General features: G+C 39.5%; 1 protein-coding gene across 1 annotated transcript in view; it reads right to left on the bottom strand.

Moving 5' to 3' along the window:
• Positions 1-711: 711 nt before the first annotated feature.
• The window catches only part of swap70b (switching B cell complex subunit SWAP70b), a 30,528-nt gene continuing 4,740 nt past the window's right edge, over positions 712-26,499 (bottom strand). The window contains exons 3-12 of the mRNA XM_030426557.1: positions 20,649-20,822; positions 19,565-19,792; positions 16,925-17,071; positions 16,526-16,634; positions 15,129-15,310; positions 8,773-8,880; positions 7,815-7,981; positions 5,772-5,970; positions 5,257-5,353; positions 712-2,690 (exon numbers count right to left, since the gene is read on the bottom strand). Coding sequence (XP_030282417.1) covers positions 2,572-2,690; positions 5,257-5,353; positions 5,772-5,970; positions 7,815-7,981; positions 8,773-8,880; positions 15,129-15,310; positions 16,526-16,634; positions 16,925-17,071; positions 19,565-19,792; positions 20,649-20,822 — 1,530 coding nt within the window. The 3' untranslated portion in view covers positions 712-2,571. The remainder of the gene's footprint in view (positions 2,691-5,256; positions 5,354-5,771; positions 5,971-7,814; positions 7,982-8,772; positions 8,881-15,128; positions 15,311-16,525; positions 16,635-16,924; positions 17,072-19,564; positions 19,793-20,648; positions 20,823-26,499) is intronic.

Genomic DNA, 26,499 nt, shown 5'->3' with positions numbered 1-26,499 from the left:
GTCACCATGTCTCTATAATTACTTTGTCTCCAAATGATCTACAGTCAACACACATTACTATAGTCACTAAATGTGGCTCTCTAGCCATTAGAAATTCTTTACGTCTCTTGACTGCTTTCTTTAGTGATGTGGTGTTTGTGGCACTCTAACACCATCTGGTGAACATGTGAGGTCAAGGCAATTTCTCAAATGACAACATGAAGTATTACACAGTATGACAACATGAAGTATTGCACAGTCTAACTCAGGTTCAAACATGTTTTTAAAAGTGCAGAAGTCATGTATGGTCATGTGTACTACCATATTGGTCTGTTGTAGTGTTAGGGCTGATTTGTGTTCACTGCATTCATTAAGTGCAGACAGTGCAGTGTGCAACTAACAGCTATTTTTTTCTTTACTGTTGAATCATCTGTCAGTTATTTTCTCCATAAACTGAGTAGTGTTTGCTGTATACAATTTCAGAAAATTGTGAAAAATGTCAGTGTTTTCCAAAGCCTAAGATGACGTCCTCAAATGTCTTGTTTTGTCCACAAACCAAAGATATTCAGTTTACTTTCTAGAGTAATAAAGAAACCAAAAAATATTTGTATTGAAGAAGCTGAAATCAGAGATTTAAGATTACTCAAACCAATGTATCACTTGGTGATTAATTTAATGGATTAATTGTTGCATCTGTAGTGCAGAGTCTGAGACAAAATACAGTCAATACAGTAAATTATAAAGATATGTTTATTACATACTTCAGTCTTAAGGTTTTTTTGTTGTTTTTTAACATATGTATATTTATAAAACCATAAATCACAATGTTCATTCATGACAATGTCAAAGGCACTGATGGTTACAGTACACAAATTACAGTAACAAATTATCTGCAGTTAGCACTCCTGTTCGGAACGACACTTCAGCAAAATGCCCTATTTCTGACACAGAGCTTACAAGTAGGAAATGTTTAAGAGCCAGATCTTTAGACAGATATAAACCTAGGACAGACAAACTGGATAAGAAAAGCACTTTGAAGTTAACAATGAATAATTTAGTGAATCGTACGTGTTTGCCAATTCAGGTTGTTTTTAGAAGAGAACTTTTTTAAACAGCCATTTGTTAAACATCATTTACTTCATACATTAAACATGTAATCCTCAGGTGCTACTGACGGTGCCTTCATGCAGATTAACTTCAGTACAGAAAACAAAAACTTTGTTGAAACCATTGTTTAAATATTTACAAAAATCCCCTATATTTTTATGTAAAAAATCATGTGTCATCAAGTGTTGAGAGGAAAACGGTCACAAGAAAGAGAGTTGTAGATGTTACAACTTCACCATGTCTTCAATTTACAACAGCCTGAACCTAAAACACGCGTTGGCCAGGTCAGGCTGAGATCAACAGTAGTGCATTTCATAGATACAAACGGACAGTGAGGACAATGTTGGAGAAAATGATAAAAGGTAGTGCTGCTCACTTTTTTCCACTTGTGACTTTAAATAAGCTGCACATCATAAACTCTACAAATTTAAATTCTGTATATTGTTAACCTGGTCGGATTTTAGTCATGTCAACTCAGCTAATGCTGTATATCAAAGTCTGTGTAATAAGCCTCAGTTAATGGTAATAAGGCCCTTATAAGAGTGCTTCTAAACTTAATACATTTAAAAGAAACTTGTTAACAGTTCATTATACATAATACATAAGTTAGTTTAACTCAAATGTGGTTTTAATGTTATTATAAAAAAAACTGCTAAGGCTTTTATTTACATTCTTATGCAGTCTATACACTGTTAACTAGTTTCTGATAAGTGCTTATAAATGTAACAAATGTTTTATTATGTGATTATTAACAGTTGCAGTCTTATAAATGTTACTAAGCATTTTTTAAGACTTATAGGGGGCTTATTAACTACTAACTAAGGGATGACTGTCATTCAGTCAGCTTTACACAACTATAGAAAAATCAAGAAGGCCAAGTCACTATTTAAAGTTATTTTGGCTCCAACATATTTTATCTGCATAATGACACAACAGCGCTAAGTGAGCTCTTTCGCCTTTACAACCATCTTTTTTTTAACATTGCCTGTAAACCGTTTTGTAAAGAAAACTCCTTACTCAGTTGACTTAAAACACACTACAATCTACATACTTAGCTGCTCAGTTATACAAGACCGATCAACTGATACAGCAATCAGCACATTTAGCAACAAAGGCAGACCAATCTTTTATTATTCCAGCATATTTTCTGTTGTTAACTCTTCGTCACTTACTATATTTGTTGGAGGCCAGCTAAAATTAGTTTCACAATGCAAAAATGTGAGTGTGTATACTGCTCCCTTATCTATGGTGGCCTGCAAAGACGGAGGCCTGTTAAGAAAAATACCAGTTCTATCAGTGGTGGGTCTTACTGGGCAACACTAAAGAGGGTAATTGATTACTTACAGTCCTCTTTAACATAAAAATGCCTTACATTATGCTGGTAAATCTCCCATTTTGATTCCACTGAAAATCCAGACACCTGCCAGTACATCCCAACAGCCCTCACTTGTCTTCTGTTTAAGGTTCAGGGTTTTCAGGGGCTCTCTATTGAGCCTGGGTTGGCGGGTTCTTCATCTCCTGCCATTTCTTCTGCCTCAGGCTGAGCTCTGCATCAGAAAAGGCGGCTGGGCCCCAGTTGGTGATCATCGTAGGTCCCTTTGAACCTGGACGGAAAATATTCAAGATTTTCTTCAACATAGAGGTAGGAATATTTCACTCAAGGAGGACCATAGCTTACAATTATTTGTAGGCTGTGGTTAAACACTCGTAAGAAATGGTTTATGATACATGGTATATACGTTAGTTTAACTCGATGTTATTATATGAAATAATAATATCAGATAATATGTTATTTTTAAACAGGGTTTTTATTTATATTCTTATACTACTTTGACAATTTTGCTTTTTTTGATCTCTCATTGCTTTTTAGATAGAGCTCAGGCTTTTAATAATTAAACCAGATGTAAATATTCAAATGTCGCCGCAAAACAAAAATGAGCACTAGTATGTGTTATGTTGGCAAGTCATTCATTAATGCCTCTATTACTTCACATTTGAGATAAAACAAAAAACCTCTTCGGTTAGAGCAGAGCATGATTTGACTTACTACAGATGAACTGTTAAAACTGTACAACCATTTCAGATTCTTTAACCTTCTTGGATACACTGATATTATTTGTATTAAAGTGGTCAAATAACTTTGTAGTAAGCGAAATTCTTAATACAAAAACTCCAGGAAACAGTATTTGTGGAATTTTTGATATCTCATTGTTGTGATTTCTTTCTTTCTTTCTTTGGCTGTAAGCTGCTTTGAGGGAGCAGCCTGTGCATAGTTGGCTGAGACAGTATGACAAGAGAGTCCCAGGTTTAAAAAGAGCCAAGTTATTTCTCCTCCAATAATTTCACTAATGAACTCTATTGGGAAATTAGTAGGACGAAGGCACCATTAAATGTATTCATAGCAGGAGTCAGTTTGTAGCTTTGGGGAGACTGAATGTGTCACACAAGAACTTCACATTTAGCACTGTGCAAACAGCTGTGCAGGGCTAAAAGAAACAGTACACTGGTGTACTGTACCTAATGATGTATTCAAAGCTGTACCAATTGACTCCTTTAGATCAGCTGAAATATAACAATGTATGTTATTCTTACAGGAATACGTTTTATATTGTATTTTATTCTACAGTGTAGCAACAGTAATTTGTCTTGAAACAGTCTCGCGGGTGTAGCACTTTATTTTGTGGCCAAATGTGTGTTGTGTCTGTTAATTTCAATGTGAGTTAGTGTGAGACTTCAGTCTGTCAAACCTCAGTAACAGTGCAGTGATTCCAAATACAGTTCAGTAGGTCCTGTGTAGTCAGTAAAACATTTAAAGGAACAATACCATGTCTTTTAAAATGAAGTTATTAATAAAAATAAAATTATTGCAGCTCCAACAAAGGTCAGGTCTTAAACAGTGACAGTGACTCTCTCTCTGTCAGAGGGCCAAAAGTGTGCTCCTATTGACTGTCAACACTCCATCAGACTCTCTACTGAAAACTCATCCAGTGGAGAGTCTGACAGTGGCTTCTCATGGCTGGTTCGTTCTGACTCACACTGACTGTGGTCAACCATATCTCTCATGGTCCCACAATGCCACGTTTCACACTTTGTTGTCCACCACTCCTCTTTTGATTTTACAGTAACTGGGATCGGGCACTGTTGCAGACGTTGAGGGTGTTGTTACTCTGTCAACAATGTTGTCCAACACGGTACACTGAACTAGAATGTCTGACAGCCACTTCCTGTGACCAAAGTGTGCGTAAGCATGAGTGTGCTTCGAGGAGCAGATTGGTCAATGAAACGGCAATGAGCTAAGCTCATAGCAATAGATTTTTTGACATTCGAGCCTGATGCTATTTTTTTTTTTTTTTTTTTTTTTTTACAAATGTTATGTTTGTTGTTCTGATGTGGCGGCTGAAAATCTTTCATGGTTGGTAACTTAGCTGCAAACTAATGCTAAGCCCTAATCAAAGCTTGCCTTTTTGATTAGGGCTATTGCTGTCTGATTGACAAATGACAAATGACAAATGTAAAGCGGTTAAAGTGGCTAAGCATGGTGGTAAAGCTCAAACTCCTATGGTGTATGTGACATATCTATCCAATAGAAGTATCAGGTTCAAATCCTGGTGGGAGTGGCTGGCTTTAATGACCTGTTTTAGCCAATGTTACTATCTATGAGAATTCCTTTTAGGAGTATGTTAGCAAACAAGTAAAAATCACAACTATAGCAATATGAGTCCTGCCCAGGAAAGGCGGACTCTGGAAGTATCAATGAAAAACTGCAATGGCTAGCTTTATCCATCTGATAAAGTGATGGCTTTTTGACAAGAGACATAACAGGATATTTACTGGTTCATTTGAGTGAACAGAGAGAAACAACGATGATGAATTAAAAAAAGGTATGTTCGCAAGGTAGAGTTCTTTTACAGGCTGCTCTGCTGATTGATTTTAAGACATATAGGCACAATAAATCCTTCTGTACACAGAAGGCTGATAATACACTAGTATAACCCTTATTTTGATGCAATGAAAAGGATTATAACTTTACAATAAACTTTACCCTAAAATCCAGTCTTAAGCCTTTAACCATCCCTTTGAAGACTGGACAAAGTGTCCACACGCTCAAAGTTTTTTAACCCTTCCAGAGATAGAAGTAAAAACCAGACAGTGTTAGTGTGCTGCTGTTACCTGGTTGAATGAGCCGTAACATGCCCTCGTGTTCAGCCACCTTGTGCTTCCAGGTCTTTGTATTGTTGGTTGCGTCTTCCAGCTTCTTCATCACCGTCTGGTCACACAAGGAGATACGGACACAAAACAAACTGTATAGTGATTAACAAGTAATGAAATACAATGTCATAGTATTAACTTCCCCTCATGATTTTCTATTGTGTTTAAAAAGCTGCCTGCCACCCAGTGGTTATATAGTGACACCCAGTGGTAAAGACACAGAACAACTTTACCAAGAACTGAAGTCTGTTTTTTTGTAAATGTAGACAGATCTGTCCCTGTCACATCCTAAATAACAGCAATGATGGGGAATTATCACTGTTACTTACTACTGTTAGAACACATTTTTGTTCATTATAGCAGTAATAAAAAAATACTAAAAAAAAGTCATACAATTTAATACAATTACATCACTCGTGCAGTCCCCCTGGCTACTGGTAGTCCCTACATCATGACTATGAGTGCTCTCAGCTGACCTGGTACTGCTGCAGCGCCCCCTGCCTCTCTTGCTCCAGCTCTTCCAGTTGTGTCATGGCTGCCTGCAGGGCGCTCTCCTTAGCCTGACGTTCCTTCTCTAGCTCCTGTTTCTCAGCCTCTGTCTCTGAGATGGCGCGCTGCTGCCGCAGGTGGATCTGCTCCAGCTCTGCCCTCTTTGCAGCCTCTTCCTCCAGTAACCTGCTCCACACAGACATCAACACAGGTCAGTAAAGAGTATAATAGTTCTTCCATTTCCAGCTGGTCTTGGGCCAGGATTAAGGTGTCACATTAAACAATGCTAAGAAATATAATAACCTTAACTGAGCTCCATGTATTCATTAGTGTTGTCTTAACATCAAAATATCGATATACACCAATTCATAATATTTTAAACACTTTTAATACTAATTTCTGCAGTATCCACATCAGTACCAGCTGCGCTTCCTTGGTTTCATCTCTGACATTGAGTTGACACACACATCCGATGCAGTGCCCACATAGGCCCGCCTCCTTCACAAGTAAATTCACTTAAATGCTGATCAAGGTTCTCAGTCACTCAGGTTATGGTAACTTTAAGTGCTGTATCGCAAGCAACATGTTGCAGTTTCTTGGACACGTTTCACCTCTCATACAAGAGGCTTCTTCAGTTGTAATTAACAGGGGGAAGTTTCAGGATTTTAAACTCTGTGTGGGAGTGTCCTTACAGAGTCATTAAGGACACGTGTGAGCTCTGAGTTTCAGGGTCTTAGGGCCACTTGTGGGCTCACAGTTGCGATTGACCCAACAGGCCTTCACGTGGGTTGCTAGGGCTAGGTGAGCCCAGGTGTAAATCGTTGTTAAGCTGTCTGGGGAGGGAACTCAGTACAGCATTGTAGGTGGGTGATACCTATGGTATTACAGTAAATATTATTTTTTTTCAAGGTGTGTACATGAAGAGTGTATATGTTTTTTCCAGAAACCAACATTTTTTATTCCACATTAGTTTCAGTACAATCCCATTTACATTTGAAATTATAAATAACATCAACTCAAATATTTTAATAAGTAATGTTCAACTAAAAAAATAGGCAACTAATGTATAAATCTATTGTAACTCAAGGGGGTTGTGGCCTGTCAGTGTGTCAGCAGGTGGTGCTGTGGTACAATAACGGCTTCTGTTTAAGTTTACAGTTCCTGTGTAACTAACTACGGATTGCACTGCAGGATAAACATTATTTGCATTGTCTGTTATCTTTATCAAACAGATAGTAATGCTCCTGTCTTCTTCTAAAGGGAGAAACAATAACCACAATTTAAGGCCAATTTTGTATACTTAGGAGTGATGAGGTCAACTCAGTGCACAGTGACAGTGCAGCTATGACATAGCAATTATTCTGTCATGATGGCTTTTAATTTGTTCTGGTGTCTCTTACCCTTATGATTAATTTGATCTGTGTTGCCTAGCTGGTAACCCCAGCAGTTATACTATTACTATTCTAAGCTTTACATGAAACTATCAAAATTTAGTGAGGTAGAGGATTGGACAACCATTGTATAATGGGTTGTATGGAGGATGTTAATGTTGAGAGATGGTCACTTTTTAACCCAGTGTTTTAATTTAAACACTGCGGTCAGTGGTGCTGACATGCTCACTGCTGGTTAGTCGCGCATGAGGTGGAAAGCAAATGTCAGCAGAGAGGAAGGAAGGACATCGGAGGAAATGTGGTGGAGAGAGGGAAGCAGAAGTCTAATGTCTTGCTGCATGTGTGACTCTAAAAAAATAACAGGAGAAGACGGTTTCACGCTGAAGGGTTTGCCAAGACCAGTAAACTGTACAGTGAATCTAAGGCAAAATAAACAGTGTTGTGTGTGAGGTGGACGAAATCAACTAGTTACTAACAAAGTTAGAGACCGGCCCACTTTTTTAAAAATGTCCTGAATTGACTTGTGCCAACATAATCTTCACTTTTTCCTCGGTTCCTGAATATTTTGTTCAAAATCACTTCTCTAATATACATGGAGCCTCGAAGCATTTGTCCCTCGCCCGCTCTTTGTTAACTGACCGTGCCTGCAGCCTGCGGACGGCCTCCTCGTCCTGTCTCGCACGCCGCTCGTCCTCCAGAGCGTCCTCCAGTTGACCGTACATGTCCTCCAGCTCCCGAACCCGCTGCAGGTACTGCTCCAGCTCTGTAGACTTCTGCGCCACCTGCTCCTCCATCTGCTGCCGTACCTGTTGAACCAGGAAATACAGAGAAATATTTTATCTAGGAGTCAATATGAACACTTTTGCTTAATTAGGTTCAGGATCAGGTTTCCAAAGACTGCCTTTGTTTATCAGCTTTTCCTTTAGGTGACTCTTTTAGCCCAGCTTATGTTAGGTAGTGGTGCATTATGCATGCAACCCCTTGGCACTGTTAAGTACACAGATTGTATACAAAAGTACACTATCCTGTGATTCATCAGCATCTCAATATAATCTAGAAAGTTACATTTATTATAAAAAATGTGAAGTTGGTTCGATTATACTCTACTATACAACTCGTGTTGTATATCGTGAAAACCAGCCATCAAGTCACTGATGGATGATAAACATCGTTTGCTGGTGCACCCACATCCCTGCTGTCCACGTAGCATGTCAAGATGTTAATCACCAGAGGCACTGAAGCAAAGTATAGATGCGTCTTCAGTGGTAACTTTCATCAAACATACCCTACAGTGATGAGTATGCGTCTTCACCACGTACTGTATTAATAAAAGTGTAATGAGGACATCACCACAACTTAAAATGACTCATCTGTAGTCAACTTTCGGTTCAGCTTTAAATGACCTTCACCAAAGCTGTATGCCTGAGAATCTTCTTCACATTTCATTTGACCTGACACCTGTTGATAAATACTCAGCTAAAATATTGTCCTCAACTCACAGTCTCCCTACAGTGTATCAAAAAGAGGATGTTATATTTAAATTGCAGTTGCTCCACCGCTTGTTCTGATGTAATGAGGATGACGAGGAGTGACATACCATTTTCTCTCTCTCCAGGTCCATCTTGTAGCGGTCTTGAAGTTCGGTTTGGGTCTGAAGACGCCTGCGTTCTTCTTCTGCTGCATTCGCCGCCGAGTCCTCCAGAGCCTGGTCGAAAGGGAAACAGACAGCTGTCAGAAAAAAGGTCGATAACAGTACATTCAAAAACACCTCTATTTTCCAGCAAAATATATTTCAGCTTCAAATTCAGGTGAAATATTTGACACTTGACACTATTTGACTCATTACTCAGTGAACAAGTTATTGAACAGTTATTAAAAACGAATACCTATTTTAACAAAATGAGATCTAAAGAGGAATTGAGAATGTATGACTAGTGTCCACTTAAAATAAACAGTAAATAGAATATCAAAAGGAATTGGGAAATTGTAACTGCCAAGACAATTATATATTCATGGACTGAGTTACTGAGTTTTTAACTTTGTAATGCTAACAAACTGCAGAGTGCTTCTACTATAAACCTATAAAGGTTTTCTTTCTTCGTCTAATGGTAGAGATGTATGATTACAAACAACTGTGTTGGATTTGGTTTTTTTTGCTGTTGAATAAAACTGACACATATAAGCCAATAATATGGACCAATATATCAGTCAGGTTCTACTCTATATATGTATATTGTAGATAGGCAACACACTGTCAGCCCAAGTGGAGCGTGGACTCAGTTTGTCTTCCTGTATACTGTAGTGGTGATGGTGATATTTTTGTGATTGTTGTCGATGTCTGTTTTTGGTTGTTTTATTTTTATTCTTCCTTTGCCTGTAGTTGATTGCTTTTACCAATTGAAGAGCTCAAAAGTGACCAACCAAATATAAGAGGAAATGAAGTAAACTGCAGTAAAAACTTTGGAGCGTGTCAATATTGTTTTGTACATTAAAGCAAATACAACAGGAGAAATTGATTAAATTAACTTGTGCTTGTGTTCGAACAGTAACCTCAGGCCGACTCGTGTCACCCAGCTGTGAACTGTCTCAAGACTGTGACAGTCTTCGACTTATAGCAGCACAGTGCGACCACTAAAGAGGACCCTGAGTCTCTCTCTGTGTGAACATATATTCATTGTGCATTCATGAAACCGTCTATGTGCGACTTTCACCTCAATGGCAGATTGTTGTGCATTTATAAATGAGCAGTGTCGCCCCAGACAAAGACAAACCATAGTTCTCCGCTTCACTGGGTGTTTCACAACTACACTGTGAACTAATTTGACTGACTGTTGCTGCATCTCAGTTTGTCACAACCCTGCAGATCGCTGCAACATACCTTGTGCTGTAACTGTAACCTACTAACTGTGTCTTCAGTTCAGATAAAGGATATTATCCTCTGAGAAGATTTATCTGACCATGTGAGCTCATGAATGCTTTAAATATTTAAAATTCAGCTAAAAAAAAATGTTCAATACTCGTTTTAGTTAAAAAACAGGCTTTGACATGAAATGTCTGTCTACCTCTTGATAAAGTTTAGTGGCGGCGCAAATACCAGGAAATGGTAAAAGAGACATCCATCAATCCATCCATTCATTTTCGTCCCAAGGCGTTCCCAGGCCAGCTGAGCGACATAGTCACTCCAGTGTGTCCTGGGTCTTCCTCGGGGGGACATGCCAGGAACACCTCTCGAGGGAGGCGTCCCGGGGGCATCCGAAACAGATGCCAGAGCCACCTCAGCTGGCTCCTCTCGATGTGGAGGAGCAGCAGCTCTACTACGAGCTCCTCCCGAGTGACAGAGCTCCTCACCCTATCTCTAAGGGAGCGCCCCGCCACCCTGCAGATTTTTTCACTCAATGTATTTACAATTTGATGCTTCTTTTGAGGCAGTTTTTTTTTTTTTATGGTAAATCACTGAAGGATTTTTAGCGTTCAACTCTAGAATCTTTATTTTCCATGAATGGCACTTGCCTGACCCTGACCTGTAAAAAGCCTCCAGGATAAAGTCGAATTGTCAAATAAAGAAGAATCTGAAAATGTGAAAGACAATTTTCAGGGTATTAAACTAATAATCTGTTGATCTTTATAAATCCAGATGCAAAAGACAGCATAACTGTCAATGCCAAAAACAACCCAAAAGGGCATCATGTGATTCACAACTATGCAAAATACAGTCACAAAACTCTACAGTTGCGATAAGGATAGTATAAGTATATATAGTATATATATTATGTAGGCGTGAATGAAATGAGTCATCAAGGGCAAATCGTTTACGGCTCATTGGGAACAGAAAGGAGGCTTGAGTAAATGTGAGCAGTTTCACAATGGCTGACATTTATATAACAGAACCATGCATATAGTCCAGCTTTATAACAAAAAAGACTGTGTATGAATTATTCCAGCTTTAGTCTATACAGTCTCACGCATCTGTTCTTCATCATATTCCTGACAAACTCTCACATTATATTCGAAATACACTGAGTGACGACTTTATAAGGGACATGTAGGTACAATCCAACTTAAATGCCCAGCCATAAAATCTATATTTACAAATATAATGTTCAGTTCGTATCTTCAGATAGGTGTTAATTTTAACTATATGTGTAATATTGAGGTTGTACTTTTCAGTGGTTTTGAACTGAACGTCCTGATGATCCCCATTTACCAACATCGGAAAAACATGCAATCCAGTACAATTGTACCACTTATTATGACCTCATTAATTGTTGAATTATCGCCTCTATGACAGTTTTAACAAACACATGACATTAAGTAAGACTTTATAATAACTGTACATTTTTAGTTGGGAGAGGGATCCCTCCTCTGGGGCTCTTTGAGGTTTCTTCCATCTTTTTTTTCATCCCTGTAAAATGGGTTTTTCTTCTCACTTGAATCAAGGGTCTTTGGTCAGAGCATGTTGTAAAGCCCATTGAGGCAATGTGATTGTGATTTTGGGCTATATAAATAAAATATATTTGATTTTATTTCCATGAAACTTTTTTATAGTTATATTGCTGGCAAATGATAACAATCCAAATAATGTTTATAGATGAACAATTTCCAAAATATTATAAACATTAGATATAACTTTCCAAGGATCAATTATTTGATAACAAAGGTTTATAAAGTATTATTGTTAATGAAACAGTAAAATGACTAGTTTAATTAACTATAACATTTTAAGTCCTTTCATTTTTAAAGTAGACAATGTACCTGTAACAGTTTAGTAATAGCATTAGACATACATTTCAGTTGACTGTATGACATCAGCCCTCAGCTTTGTGACACTTCCTGTTAACCTCATAGCCATTTAACTCATTAACAGGAAGCAGACTTTCATCATCCGATCCGCTGGAATCCACTTAATCTATGAATTTAAACACGACCAGTCAGTCAGGAGTGTCAATAGACAAGCATGAGTCAGGTTTAAGGAGATTTACTGGAAAAACATGTTTGGAGACTAATGTTGCCCCCTCTCCTCCCTGGTTGAATACACATTCCTCTTTTGGCAGTGGGTGACAGACCATTCATCAGTCAGAGGCTGCAAGGCGGACTGGATCTATTATTGGTATTCATGAGCTTGCAGTGAGTTTCAGAGGAGACCCATCAGAGTTTTTAGGTGACCTACTTTGATTGTTTTGTGAAACTTAGCAGCTACTGTGTGTGTGTGTGTGTGCGTGTGTGACTGAAACCAGCAGTGTGAAACAGAAAAATTAGTTTGTCTCTTACAAAGAGCTTTTCAGACAACTCATGCTACTGTCAGTTTGTGTTTATTTTAAGCGACGTCTCTGAGGAATGTTGTTGAATCAGCTTTGAGAGTTTGTTTTAGCTGCAGACATCATGAAAACAAACTGGTTGGTAAAATTTCTGTGACGTAAATGTCAGTCGCTACGTACAGTGGTTGACGCCAACCTGTGCTTTGACAGTCCAGTTAAATGTGTTGTCCAGTCATGTTTCTCTCATCAAGATACTCTCTCAAATTAAGTCACTTTTATCGCACTGAACTTGCTTGTTACTCCTTGGTCACGGTTATCTACAAAGGGTGATCAGGCTTTTGTTACCTGCCTCATTTAGACACACCAAGTTTCAAGCCGCTTTTAAAATGTATCTTTAAAATTATTCTTCTTTTGCAAACTTTTGGAAATGTTTGATACATGTTCTTGTTCTTACTTTACACGCATTTGTGGAAATCTAAATCTGAATCATATTTCAAACCACTTCCCAATGTGCTTCTGATTCAAATGTGGATCTGATTCTCAAAAAAAAAACTGAAAAATTTGTGCTGGCATTCTGAATATTGCCCATGATGCTCTGCAGGAGTTTGAAGGTTAATCAGATGCCAAACATTGCATTTTGGAATAAGATAGGAAAGTTATTATGGGGGCAGTGGTTTCATCACATCACATACCAGGAATGTGTGTTTGCAGATATTTGATTGCATTTCACCAAAGTCCTCTACATCTGCCTCCTACAGATAAATGAGAGGGCTATTTTTTTTCTAACAGGTCCAAAAGTTGGTCTCAGTGTTACCTTTAGAAATTCAGTCAGTGATAATAAAACAAATATTTGCTGTCTGTGAAGATTGACCTCCTTGAGCCGACAGATACTCCTCATTTGCCATGTTGAGTCAAGATAGGAGTGATGACGCTGCCTTCTGATTACAGTTCAAATTAGCTCAGAGGACAGTAGATGAGCAGAATTACGATCAGTTTACTTTCCTGATATAGAACAGAAAAGACGCTGAGTCATCTGTGAAAATGACAACATGTGAGTCTTAATATCCACAGAGCCTTGAAAAGGACACAAAGTGCTGCTCTGTCTGTACTTCTTCAAATACACTCTGGGAACAACTTGTCTTCATGCTGCTCCTGGAACAGGAATGTCCTCTGTCCTTGACGTTTTTAAATCACTGAAGTGCCTTTTTTTATCTTAAAGCTTTAGAAATTCCCTCAGGGGAAACCCCTCCGGTTTCATTCACTAACAAACTCCAGTAAACTACTTCCTGCCTTGCCCTTAGATTTCTTTCTTCTGCTAGTCACTTATTAAACAGATAATCATGTGGCAGTGTTTTAGGTGCACTGTGGTTACAGTTACAGCGTTATTAATATTGACATGTTCATAGTCCTGTAATGTCACCACATCACAGGACTATGATGCTAATCCACCTGTTTTTTTTTGAGTTATTTGTCTTAAGAGTGGGGTTAATTTGTTGTGGATCCCTTATCTTTGTGTGTATTTTAGTGTGTTTGTTTTTAAATCTCTTACTTCCTGTGTCTTAAATAACTGCAGTTAAACCTATTATTTAAAAAAGGGTTACGTATTATGCTGTGATAATGGAGGGAAAAAAAACGTCCACAACTTGATGCACATTACTAAAGAAAGCCTGCCAGTGTTTGAAAATGAAATAAAAATCTGAAAGCTTCATGCAGTTTTAAAAACTAATTTTAATGTTCAATCAAGATTAAGTCTATCATAGAGATTATTAAATGTAGCATCTTATTTGGTCTTACAGATTTCTGTTTTAATTCCTGCAACATCTATACACATAGTACAGATTGAAACATTTACCCAAATCAACTATAGAATGTGAAGAAATAGCAGTTTTGCCATTTTGATGTCGTTTTACAGTTCGACTGTATGTGATTGGACTCGAGTCCACTGTGCCGCATCGTGGGATTGTGACTCCATGGTCTGTGTGTGTGTGTGATGTCATGTTTTTTTTTACTTTTCCTTTTTGGAGTCCCCTGCGCCCAGCACTGCCGCAGCTACAGGACTACGACGTTATTAGAGTTAACGGGAAAAACATTTTTGCCACACCAATGGATTTGGTCGAAACCAGCCCAAGTTAGGACTCAACTTGAATTTCCCTAGAATAAATGTTTTGGTACTGACACGAGTCTTTTACCAAATGATTCACATGTCTGACACGAACACTTCTGGTCCCTGAGCTCCCAGCCCAAATTTCTAACTGCACGGCTAACTGAGCTGTCTATGTAGAAGCAGCTACACTTAGCAGCAGTTAGTGGCTATTCTGGCGATATACTTTCCCCATTTGTTTTCAGAACAAATGTATGGTTTATGTGATGGTGTACAACATTAGCTGCAAAGACTGATCACTTTCATCATGTGTATTGTTTGTTATAAATGAAAACCCCAATGATTGTTTTTTTTAATTTAACTACATAGAACCATCTCTGAAACAATACTAGACTGTGGATAATCTGTCCAATCTTATTGGCACACACAGGTACAATCTTTACCCCGTCATCAAGGATTACTGCTGCCCTTCTCACTTCCACTCTGAGCTATTTTAAATCCAGGATACTTCAACAAGGAACTACCGCAGCAGACGTTTCCTGAACAGACTGGATTCACAGGGGGAACATTCAGCGTGTTTGCGTGTCTTCTCCTTACCTTCCTCATGTTCTCCAGCTCCAGTTGTTTAGCCTCGTTGGCCGTCTGCAGCTCCCTCATCCTCAGCTCCAGCTCCTCCTGTTCGGCCTGCTGCTTCAGTCGCAGCTCCCGCCGCTTCTGTCGGGCCTCGCGGTGTGGCGCCGGCCAGCCCTGACGGAGCAGACTTACACAGGTCTGAACGGCTGAAACGTGGAGGAGACGTCAAATGTGGTTTCACTGAAAGCTGTCTGTGAATGTATGTAGGGTCCAGATAATCAGAGACAAGCTTCAACGTTTCAGTATAATTATGTGACAAAATGAATTCTGTGAAGGAGGACGCAAATCTGGTATCACTAGCTGGCTTTTAAAGCTGAAACAATAAGTTGATCAATGGATTAGTTGCCAACAATTCCAAAGTATTTCGATTGTAAGTTAGTCATTTTCAGTCATTTTTTCAAGCAAAAAAGCCAAATATTTTCAGCTTCTGAAACTGAAACCACTGGTGATTTGCTGCAAATTGCTTTTTTGAAATTTTCAATGGAAAACTGAATATTTTGAGCAATGAAAACATCTGAGTTCTATAAAAGTACGTATTTCACTTATTTATTACTTCTTCTGTAGATAACCATAAATTATCCGCGTATAATTCACCAATGACGATAATAGTGAGTTGCAGCCCTCTTTTAGAAAGAAATCATCTCATGAAGAACAAAAAACTTTTATTTCCAGTTGACCTCATTTAGCTGTTGGTTAGCCACCAATGAATTACACAGTGTTTCTGATGATTTATTGGGTTTTTACGCACTCTTTCTACTGACAGGCTCTCGGACTGTTACTGTAAGTGTCTGAAACATTATGTAAAGGGTTCCTACAGAGCCCGAACTTTTTGTTAAAAGTAAGATCAAAAACATCAAGTGTTTTTTTGCTCGTGGGGGGAAATGCTGGGTCTCACTAAATTAATTAATTAAAGAGTATGGTCTGGACCTGCCCCGATTGGAAAGTGGCTGACTCGACTATATTGTTGTCTTCAAAGCCACCAGATTCCATTCATAAAATGAGTGATTTAACCTTGCAGAACATGGTAGTTGCTGGAACACTGCTGCCTCTTTCGGCTACTTTGTTTGTGTTGTTTGACTTTGGTGTTTCAACACATTGACTCAGATCCAGACTAACTCTTTTAAGACCAGAAATGACCTTTTAAAAGATCTTGACGCAGCTCAAATGAAAAATCGTCTCTTCACCATTGCTGAAATGCTGTATTGACAAAAAAAAAGAAGGTCAAAAGTGCATATGCAGCAGAAGGGAGTGAATGAGTGAGACACATTATGAGTAAAATATCCACTGAGACACCACGTTGAGGCTGACATAATGATCATCTGTTAGAGTAATAAGAGGATTAATGTCTGTGAGTTTCTTACCCTGGATCCACTCCTGCTTCTTCTTCTTGTCTGACGCACTGATTTCAAAGCTTTTATGTGACGACTTGATGAGGAAGAGACACTTCTTTCCTTCTTTATCTTGCAGAGGCTGCAGCGGAAACACAATGATTATACCAGCTCATAGATACACAAACATTTAAGCAAACATGAAGAGTGCACCAAAATATGCAGTTGCGCAAACAATAATTTTCATTTTTTAAAATTTTTATCCCTCTGACTTTTCTCTTTTAGCGACTGAACTTTGATTTACCCCCCCATAAGGCACCAGTTGTGGACATAAATGGTATCAGTTGCAGGTGATATTGCTGATATTATGTACACACTGGTTTCAGAAATTAGACAGGTGGAAGAGTTTTCATAAAAAAAGTGGCTTCTTGCCTCCACGGTGCAGTTTCCATCCAGTAAGATATCTCCTTTCTGGTCAGTGAGGTCCTCGCCCACATAGTAGGAGATGGAGTTTGGTTTCAGCATGAACCAGCGCTCCGTCCAGTTCTTCCTCTTGTGTCCTTTCTTCATCATGTAGCCCTGCAAAGACAAAGGACAACATGGATCAGGGTAATTTAAAACACTGATGATAGATAGATAGATAGATAGGTCCATACAAAAAATAAAACCAAGACACACAGTACAAAAGGATTAAGTAACACACAATAAAAAAAAAAAAAAAATCTAATGACTCATTTTTAAAAGACACTTATACCAGTGCCCCCAAAACTGAGACGTGCAGCGTGTGTCACCATACATAAAGTTCACCATTGCCACAACATTTTGATTCTCTGAATCATTTAACCGGCAGATGAACCTGTGCATTACATTTCTCAGAACTGCTTGCAGTGTGTTCACTCCAGCACTCACAAACAGCTCAGTCTCTGAAGGCTGGCTTTTTTATATTTCAACCACAGATGTGCAGTGTACATAGGTGAACAGTACGCTTTGAACAGAGTCAGCTTCACACCAACAGTGCACCAGCCGAATTTACGTGCCAATACATTTGCTCGCACATACAACATACGACACTGACGAAAAATGTCCTCATCATCTGTCAGTTGGTCTGTGATCACATGACCGACATATTTCACTTCACTGCAGATATTTAGAACCTTACCTGAGAGTTTAAAGTCAGGAAAAGTCATATGTCTATCTTCCATGGTTCTGCAAATCATTATCACACTTTTTGACTCGTACTTTATATCTTGTTGTTCCCCATACACAGAACACACATTAAAGGAGAACTTCGGTCTATTTAAACATGCAGCTTCATTGCTCAAGCTACCCTTGACTTGCCAGTACCGAGTAAGGAGCTACTTACCTGTTTGTTGACATCCGTGTGTTCCGGTAACTAGACCAAACTAGCATATCCATCGAGTGTGCACTTAACAGGCTTAACAGGCTATTGTAAGGCTCATGGCTCATGACAGGCTGTAACATGGACATGTACATTATGAACATAAACACGAAAATGCTGGATTACGTTTCCGTCTCCGCCAGTGAGGGAGTAAGTGCACGCTCGACGGATCAGCTAGTTTAGTCTAGCTACCGGAAGACGCCGATGTCAACAAACAGGTAAGTAGCTCCTTGCACAAACACATTGTTTTAACTACTTTTTTATTCAGTTTGAGTCATACACAGCATGTTAAGACGCTTAAAACACAGTGTAAAGTTCTGACCCCATGCTGTTAGCGTTCAATGCTAAGTCTCTGTTCACGGAGCTCTGTAATGGTTGGACCAAATTTGTTCGCGTCTTCGGTACTGGCAAGCTTGAGCAATGAAGCTTGAGCAATGAAGCTGCATGTTTAAATCGACCGAAGTTCTCCTTTAAGGAGCTGCTGTATACCAGCATGATATAATGTGAATGATCATTTACATTATATCGTTGTGTTCATTCTTTAGTTCAGCTTGAAAATAATGAATGTTTTCAGGTGCTGCAGGTGCAGTTTTGTTTTGTATTTGTCTCTGTCTGACCTCAGTAACATTCACTCATGCTTTCACAAGAAGATATACAGCCCGGCACCACATGACCACAAACTCTCACTTCCTTATTTTATAAAGGGAGAGCTGTTTTAATTCAGATTTCTTCCCATGACAATCCACCTCTGTCTGTTATGTTTGTGTTTAATTTGATTCCTTCTTTGTATTTTTCAAACACTGAAAATATCTTTTCTTAATCTGTACAGTTCTTTTCTCACAAAGGACGTAAAACATTTGACTCGACCAAGGAAACACTTTTGTCAAACCAAAGGCTTCTTTAGTCATGATACTGCTGACACTAAGCTTGACAATGTTTAAGCAAAAATTCAACATGTGTCATCCTTGTTATTCTACAATAAGGGCTACAATGGGCTACAATGGAGGCAGGGGTGGACTCTGTGTTTACAACATCAATGCTTGGTGCTCACACGCAGTTAAAGTTGATGGACAGTGTTTCCCAGGTGTCGAACTTTTGATGTAAAGATGCCAACAATATGCCAGCACTATATTTATGTATTTTTGTATATAAATAACTATATACTGTATATGTTCTGTATTTTCAGTAACATGAAGGAGTTCACAACTTTCATTTCATCATACAACCATGTGTTGTACAATGATAAATAAATTACCTTATACAGTTGATCAAAACCATTTACCTGAAGCTCAATTCTAACAGCTGTTCTTTAAATAATTTTCCAATAAATAAATACACCAACTACTTATAGACCCACAGTCATTTCAGGTTAGTCCCACCAGCTTTGGTTTAAGTCACACCCATTCTGAGTATGGATACCAATACAGATCATTTAGTTTTAGCGGTTTACTATCGGTTTGTTTTTTGATTTGGCATCGGGACATCAGAGCAAGGAGGATGTGGGTGCTTGACATGATCCATGAGAAACCAAATTGCGGTGAATATTATTGCTTAGGCCAGGAAAAAGACAAAGAGTGATGGTGATGTCACCAGCACCTTTCTAAATAGTTGAGACAACACAACTAGGAACGGCATTTAGCCCATGACCCTTTACAGAAACTGTCTGAGCCTACCTGTTTCAGCACGTCAAGGATGAGCTCCAGGTAGACCTCGTTGATGCCCATGGAGAGCGTCTGGCGGTCCATGCCTTTACTGAAGTGACCAGAGCCCACTAGTTTGATGAGCTCCCAGGCGTTCAGACTCTGCTGCTTTGAGTTTAGCTGCAGCTTGTAGTCCTCGAAACGCTCCTCCACCCAGCTGCCCCCCATCGCCTCCGTCAGCTTACGCAGGAAGTACTCAATCTGGGCATGGAGACACATACACACAACATGAGGCAGAGCAAAGACGTAAAAACACAGGCATGATAATGAGATTTTTCTACTTTTATTATTATTAAAACATACAGCTGTGAATCTGCATTGAAGATAACTGCCCCTGTCGTGTATTTTTTCCTTCTGTTCATCTCTACACCAGCTGGCTGCAGCACTGATATTTATAATTCTTTTGCAAACAATCTTCCTGTGATTCAGCTCTGATGCCTGTTGAACAACAATAAATCTTCCAGCATTTGTTAAAGAACAGGAAGCTGGAAACTTCCTTTTCTGCTCTTGAGTAACAGAAGCTTTCAGCCTGCTGGTTACTGCAGCAGTTAAGCGCCTACATCTACACCAGTACAACTCATATCAAGCTCATATCTGACCAGCATGAGTCAGAACAAAAGTCCATTTATTAGAGTCGTGGTAGCAGTGGGAATTTCACCTGACAGACAGACAAGAGCTGACTGATTTTACGCTACAAGAATCATTTCAGGACTGTGTATAATGTCCATTTCTTGTATGTGTGTGTACATGTAGGTATCTCTTTCTGACAGGAGTAAATGGATCTCAACTTTCCTGACAATTTACATTAGTAACTTCCTTTATTTAACAGATAGCCTGCAACTTCAGAGGAAGTGTTTTCCAGTGAGAATCATCAGCCAGTACTGAGCCAGTTTACACGTTAGTCCCTGGTGGTAGTAGTTCAGTCAACACACTTGACTATGGGCTAAAGAGGAGAGAAAAACTAAGTGGCATTTAGTTTGAAAAGTATCATCACTGGGTTTAATATACAAAAAGTTGTTTTTGGCGCAAAAATATGAAAATACTGGTTTCCACTCACCTCCTCCGTGACTATGATCAGCGGGTATCTGTCCTCAGACAGGAAGTTGAAGATGCACCAGATCTTGAAGGCATCGTCGTTGGAGATGAACAGCTGGCTTTGGTCCATGTTTTTTCTGAAGCACAGCGTCCAGCACATTTTGTTGAAGTCCTGACGGTCAAAATTATCTGTCACCTGCCGCAGAACAGAACAACAGCTCTGGTGAGTCAGATTTTACACGTTCGAGAGAACAGTTTGTTTTCCAAGATGCCGTACAGTCGGTAGGAAGATGAGATCAAACCGCAGATATTCTCCGTGCTGACATCTCCAATAGCATAACATGTTGGTCAGAGATTCCCAAACTGTTTGGCTTGCAACCCTTAAAAGTGAAGTACATGAGCTTCATATTTCTTTAGGCTGTAAGCCGGAGAGCATTGATCCCTTCATTTATCCCATGGGAGGGTCCTGACCCTCAGTTTGGAAACCACTGCGGTCTTGATGCCCAATTTGCGAGGTAATATGTATCAGTGTCTCCACTTTCTAATGATTCACTTTTCCTTTTCCTTCTTTTTTCAAACAAGTTGTAACAAGTGGCTTTGTCAATGTTACTAAATCATGTCCTATCATTTACAGATCAGTTATAATCCATTAATGAGAACAACTTTCGCCAGGTTCCGGAAGTTGCCAGGTTGTGACTGACTAAACAGTTTTGCCTTTCCTTCTGAAAAAATGCTGCAAAGGATCTGGTGATGTTACTCACGCAAGTTAGCGTTAAATTAACAAATGTAGAAAAAGTCAACATCAGCCAAATGGACTTTTCACAACCTGGCTACCAATTTTTTTTTTTTTATGGCATACTGCTTATAAATCATATAAAACCCTGTACATGGTCTGATGTATACGTACAAATTAGGATATCACTTTTTAAAACAGGCCAGGTCGTTGAATATTTGTAACACATGTTAGAGAAAAAAAAAGATTTAAAAAATGGCTTGTGAACTAAACGTCCACATAAAAACATGTAAACTTTCTATGTTGACAGTACTTTCCTTATCAGAGAGATGCCACGAATCTTGTCAAAACAATTTTGTAAGGAGAGTGGTCTCCTTCAGGGAAAAAAATAACAATCTTTTGAGTTAAATGTGAGGGAAGCTCTTGAAAAGGTACAATCAGAGCCGTGGAGGGGAAATGTTCTCCTCGAGCCGCTGAACAGTGACGTCTCCATGGAGACTGCTGGCAGGCCGATTAGAAGAACATCTCGTCCTGCTGGCAGCCGTCCCGTCAAACAAACCACCAGAAAACCCCCAGAACAACTTCAGCTCTCGCTCCAAATAAAACATGAAGTGAACCCTGAAACTGAACTCATACTACCAAAATCAACGATGTGAGATGTGGTGCGGTCATCAGTGTGGTCTGAGCAGCTAGTGATGCAGAACCTGGTTTCATAACCACGATGTAGTGCTCCACACATGTTCATAAATAATGAAATAATATCAGATATGTCAGGTATGTGAGCAGCTATAACAGGAGGCAGTGCACACACACACACAACTACTGTGCAACGTGACAGATCTGAGGTTATTCTGCTCTTGTATCTTGGTCAACAAACAACTTTCTATAACAGTTTACTTGAGTTGAAGCGAAGACAACACAGTCAGGTATCAGGAGTGATGTACAGGGACGCTGCAGGCACATAATTATTACACATTTACGCTAAATTGAATATCAAATAAAGGAGTTTTTCCAATGAATTTCCAACTTCTATAACAGAAACGTTCAAACATCTTTCCAACAGCATTTTGGACAGCGCCGAGTCAAACTGAGCCACACCAGTTTTCTTTTTCATCAGAAGTTTTACTGCACAGAGTTCAGCCGCGGTTGCCCCGCTTCCAAACGGGCCGTGGTGACGACTCACATCCAACCCATAACAAGCACCCACCTCCCCAGGGAGACTTAGCTCATGTCAGTGCAGGAAACCAGAGAGAAAGACGTTTTGAAAAGTCAGTGTGTTCAGCTCTCAGTACACTTGTAGCTTCTCACTCAATCTCTGTAGTTTCTCTCGTCCTGTTTGTACTTTCAAACATCTGCCGAGTTTTACCGTTTTGGCGTCTTCTCTTTCAGCTGTTTCGGTAGTCGTGTTTAGTGACCGCTGGTGAAAACACAACGTTTCCTGTAATGATGCTTCATGATAAAAGCTTTCGAAGGACGCTGGCTTTTATTGTGAAGAAGTTCTGGGAAACAAAACGTGTTCATAACAGTCTTCGCGGCGCCATTTTTTTAAAGCTGCGATGCTTCAATAGCACTGTGGGGATCGAAACAAGCCCGTCAGTTGAATTTTTTTTATGTTCCGTGCTGTGACGGACATCCAGCCGGAGTGAACGACTGCAGTTGGAGTGAACTTTCCTACGGCTAAACAGGATCTGATGTAACTCTCCATTGTGCTAACTGAGGGTGAGTGACTGTGTGGAAGCCTGTGCTGGATGTTAAAGAGGTTTTATTGTTTACACGCAGCTTAAATGGTTCCACTTTGATGTCCCAATGCTTTTTATGGTTAAATACTTTTTTCATTTTAACAGTAATTCTCCGAGGTGATAGGTGAAACTCTAAAAAAAAAAAAAAAAAAAAACGATTCAACTCAGCGTACAGGTGGTGTTTACAGTCTAAAAGTAGATTTGGGGAGTGTCAGTGTGAACACCTCTGGTCTGTCCTGGTGTTACTCAGTGGTGTGACTGTCTCTCATGTGAGGATGTGGATGTTTAGGTTCAGTCTTTATCATCCTGCTGCTGTTAGACTTTGACTGAGTCAGCGCAGACTGTCTGCAAAGAGACAGACGGGGAGGGGACAGTAGTGAAGTCGTGACGGTTTGGTTTGTTATGAAAGAGCTTCTTCTAATATTGTTGTGTCATGCTCGTTTTGTTTGTCTGTGTCCTCGTGGCCTGCTGGATTTCGCTCTGTCTTTTCTGTTCCTCACCACTAGAACAATGAGAGCCTTGTGAATGCTGCCTCCCCTCCTGCTCCTTCTCCACTGCCACATGTTCATTAGAATTCAGGATCCAAACTGCAGCCTTATCTCCTGCATCCCAAACCTGCAGAGGCATTTACAGCTCACACAGAAACTCTGCGGAGGAAAAACTGCTGTGAGACAAAGTGGTGTCTGGTAAAACAGCAGGACAATCAAAATGCTTGTTACCAGTTGAACAGGATCATCAGCGACTTAATGAGGGGTTCTGTCGTAAATGAAACCACCAGCAGAGAGGGGGAGTCGAGTGTTGAGCAGATGAAAACGTAATATGAAATGAAAGTCATGTAAAAAAGGAGAAATGAGAAGAGTTTTTAATGCCCGAAAGCACAAAATCAGCAAAACATCTGCAGCTGTTGGTTGGGTTGTTCGTTCAACTTCAACGACTGCGATAGTTCTGCTCAGAAGATGTACAATCACTGTCCTGTAAAACCATGCATCTCCAAATTTAGTGATTTAGATTTCTTGGGAAATGATAAATTAAAATGTTTAAATTCTACTCCTTCTTAAATAACATAAATAACTGGAAACCCACTGGATAATCTGATAAATGTATCAATACAAAGCTGAAAAGCGCGGTTTCTATGGGACCTTTTGGAGAAACATGACAATACTTTCACCAATTGACTCTTTGTGGTATGTATTTACTGAATAACTATATCTGTACTCTATCATATCTATTATATATTTTTTTCAATCGTTTTTTTCCCAATTCAGGTGATGCGTTTTGCGTCATGTGGCAGCAAAAAATTGAGTTTGTCTGGTTGCAGGCAGAGAAGCTCGACCTTGCCCATTTGAATTTACTCCCAACATTGTAGCGATAACAACAATGCTGGTTCCTGATAAAGTAAAACAGGTCTGCAGCTGGTCGCCAAGTTGGTATCTCTCTCTTAAAACACACACACTGACACACACACACACACACAGGGCATTTCAGGGTAACAGAGGATTGTTTGTTTCAGCGTGACGCTCCATCAAACCACAAATTGCTGAATCCAGATCTTCACCATCACCGCTGTCTTTTGCTGCCAAACCAACAGTGATCAGTGTTTCAGATCACTCCGCCCCACAGTCTGTCAGCCTGTGTCCCCTAATGAAGAAAAATATTGGCCGTGTGCTCTGTATTTTCTGCTGCATTGTTACTGACAAGTGAAGTGAGTCAGTGAGGATGAGAATGACACACACGCTCATAATCCAGTGTTACTTCCACAGGAGTAACATGGGGTTGTTTTGTTTTTATTTTGAAGGATTTCAGTTTTAAGAAGCTCCATTCATGTGTGAAAGGAGGAGTCTTTTTTTTCTGCATTTTCAGTTTCTGGTTACACTCTCTCTTGCGTACATACAAACACAGCTTCCTTGTCTGACCGGGTGGAGTTTCCTCGGGAGTGAGAGAAGCTGAAAGCGCTGACCGACGCCCTCGCTCTCCACGGCCCCGTCACCTCCACTTCAATGGGTGGGTGGGACGGTAGTGTGCGGAAAAGAGTGTGTGTGTGTTCGGGGCTAATAACGTCTGCCCATGACGTCACGTCTCTCCTCCTGGTGCATAATCCAGAGTCTACGTTTCCTGAGTGAGAGTGAAGTCGATTGCCGCTAAGTTTAACCTCTTAATCCTGACTGAACGGCCGGCGTGTCAGTCTTTACAAACTCATGATGTGCAGACATGAACTTTATTTTAAATTGTAAAGGGGATCCAAAACGTTTGAAAAATAACAAACATGCCAGGCTGAATTTTGCTTCACAAGTCTTGGTTTGAATTTAAGTTAAATACTTAATATCATTTTATATATATATATATACACACATACACACTATATTGTTGCACAGTGTGTAATAAGATTTTAAACCCTTAAAAGAGGAGATTGTATGTTACTGTGTGTGCGTCACACAGAAAAGTGATGCAATGTTGTTGGCAGTAAAACTCATCGCACAACTTTCTTCAAATGTCTTAAAAGCTGGAATGAGGAACTTATAAGGAAAAAAAACACACACAGTTGCTCTGAAGTTGCTGAGTTTGGCGGTCTAACTGAAAGCAGCGCTGGCCATGAGAACCTGCTCCAAGCAACACTCACACAATACGCCTTTTAAGAGCTCTCTGAGGGAAAGTCTTATTGTTTAACAGATTCATGGAAAGGACAACACCGACATAAACAGTTTAAGTCTCTAATGAAGCGCCTAACATCTCTGCTGAGAGTGGCGGATTAAATACACGTCCGTAATCATTCTTTCTCTATGTTCTGCCTTCAAATGGTGAACCAGTTTTTGAGTTTCAAAATGCAACTGCAAAACTGATTTTAAGCTTTCAGAGTTTACTTTAGATGTCAGCCAACCGTCATGTTAGTGACGTTGCCTCGTTGAACTTGACCAAAAGCTGTAACTTAAACTTTGTAGAGCTGCTCTTGTATATTAACAGCTCACAGAACTCTCCTTTCACATAACTGCACTTGAAAATTATCTTATAAATTGACAAATATCAGATGTGTAGTTCATGGCACAATTTAAGTGGGACTGAAAAAATGATGTGTCTCTCGCCATTCGCTACCATACAAGTTTTTTTTTTCCGAAATAAGGTCCAATGTGGTCCACTGGAAGGGACATGACTTCTTTACCAACTTACATATTTATGTTTTTCTACAACCTGACAACTACCAAGACTGTTGTCGCTGATGAAACATGGATACCACGTGACACCACTGGCGGTATACTATTGGCTCACAAACCTTGTTAGAAGCTGGAACCAGCTGTCAGAATTCTTATACAAAGATAAACAAAACAAATAAAGAAATGTTAAATAATTCCCAATCATAGTAATGTTTTAATATTAGTAGTAATTTAGTAATTTATTCTGTACCTTTC

The sequence above is a fragment of the Sparus aurata genome, chromosome 8 (genome assembly GCF_900880675.1).
Source record: "Sparus aurata chromosome 8, fSpaAur1.1, whole genome shotgun sequence".
NCBI classification, from domain to species: domain Eukaryota; kingdom Metazoa; phylum Chordata; class Actinopteri; order Spariformes; family Sparidae; genus Sparus; species Sparus aurata.
Note: the sequence above shows the minus strand (reverse complement) of the source record. Positions and strands in the feature narration are given on the sequence as shown.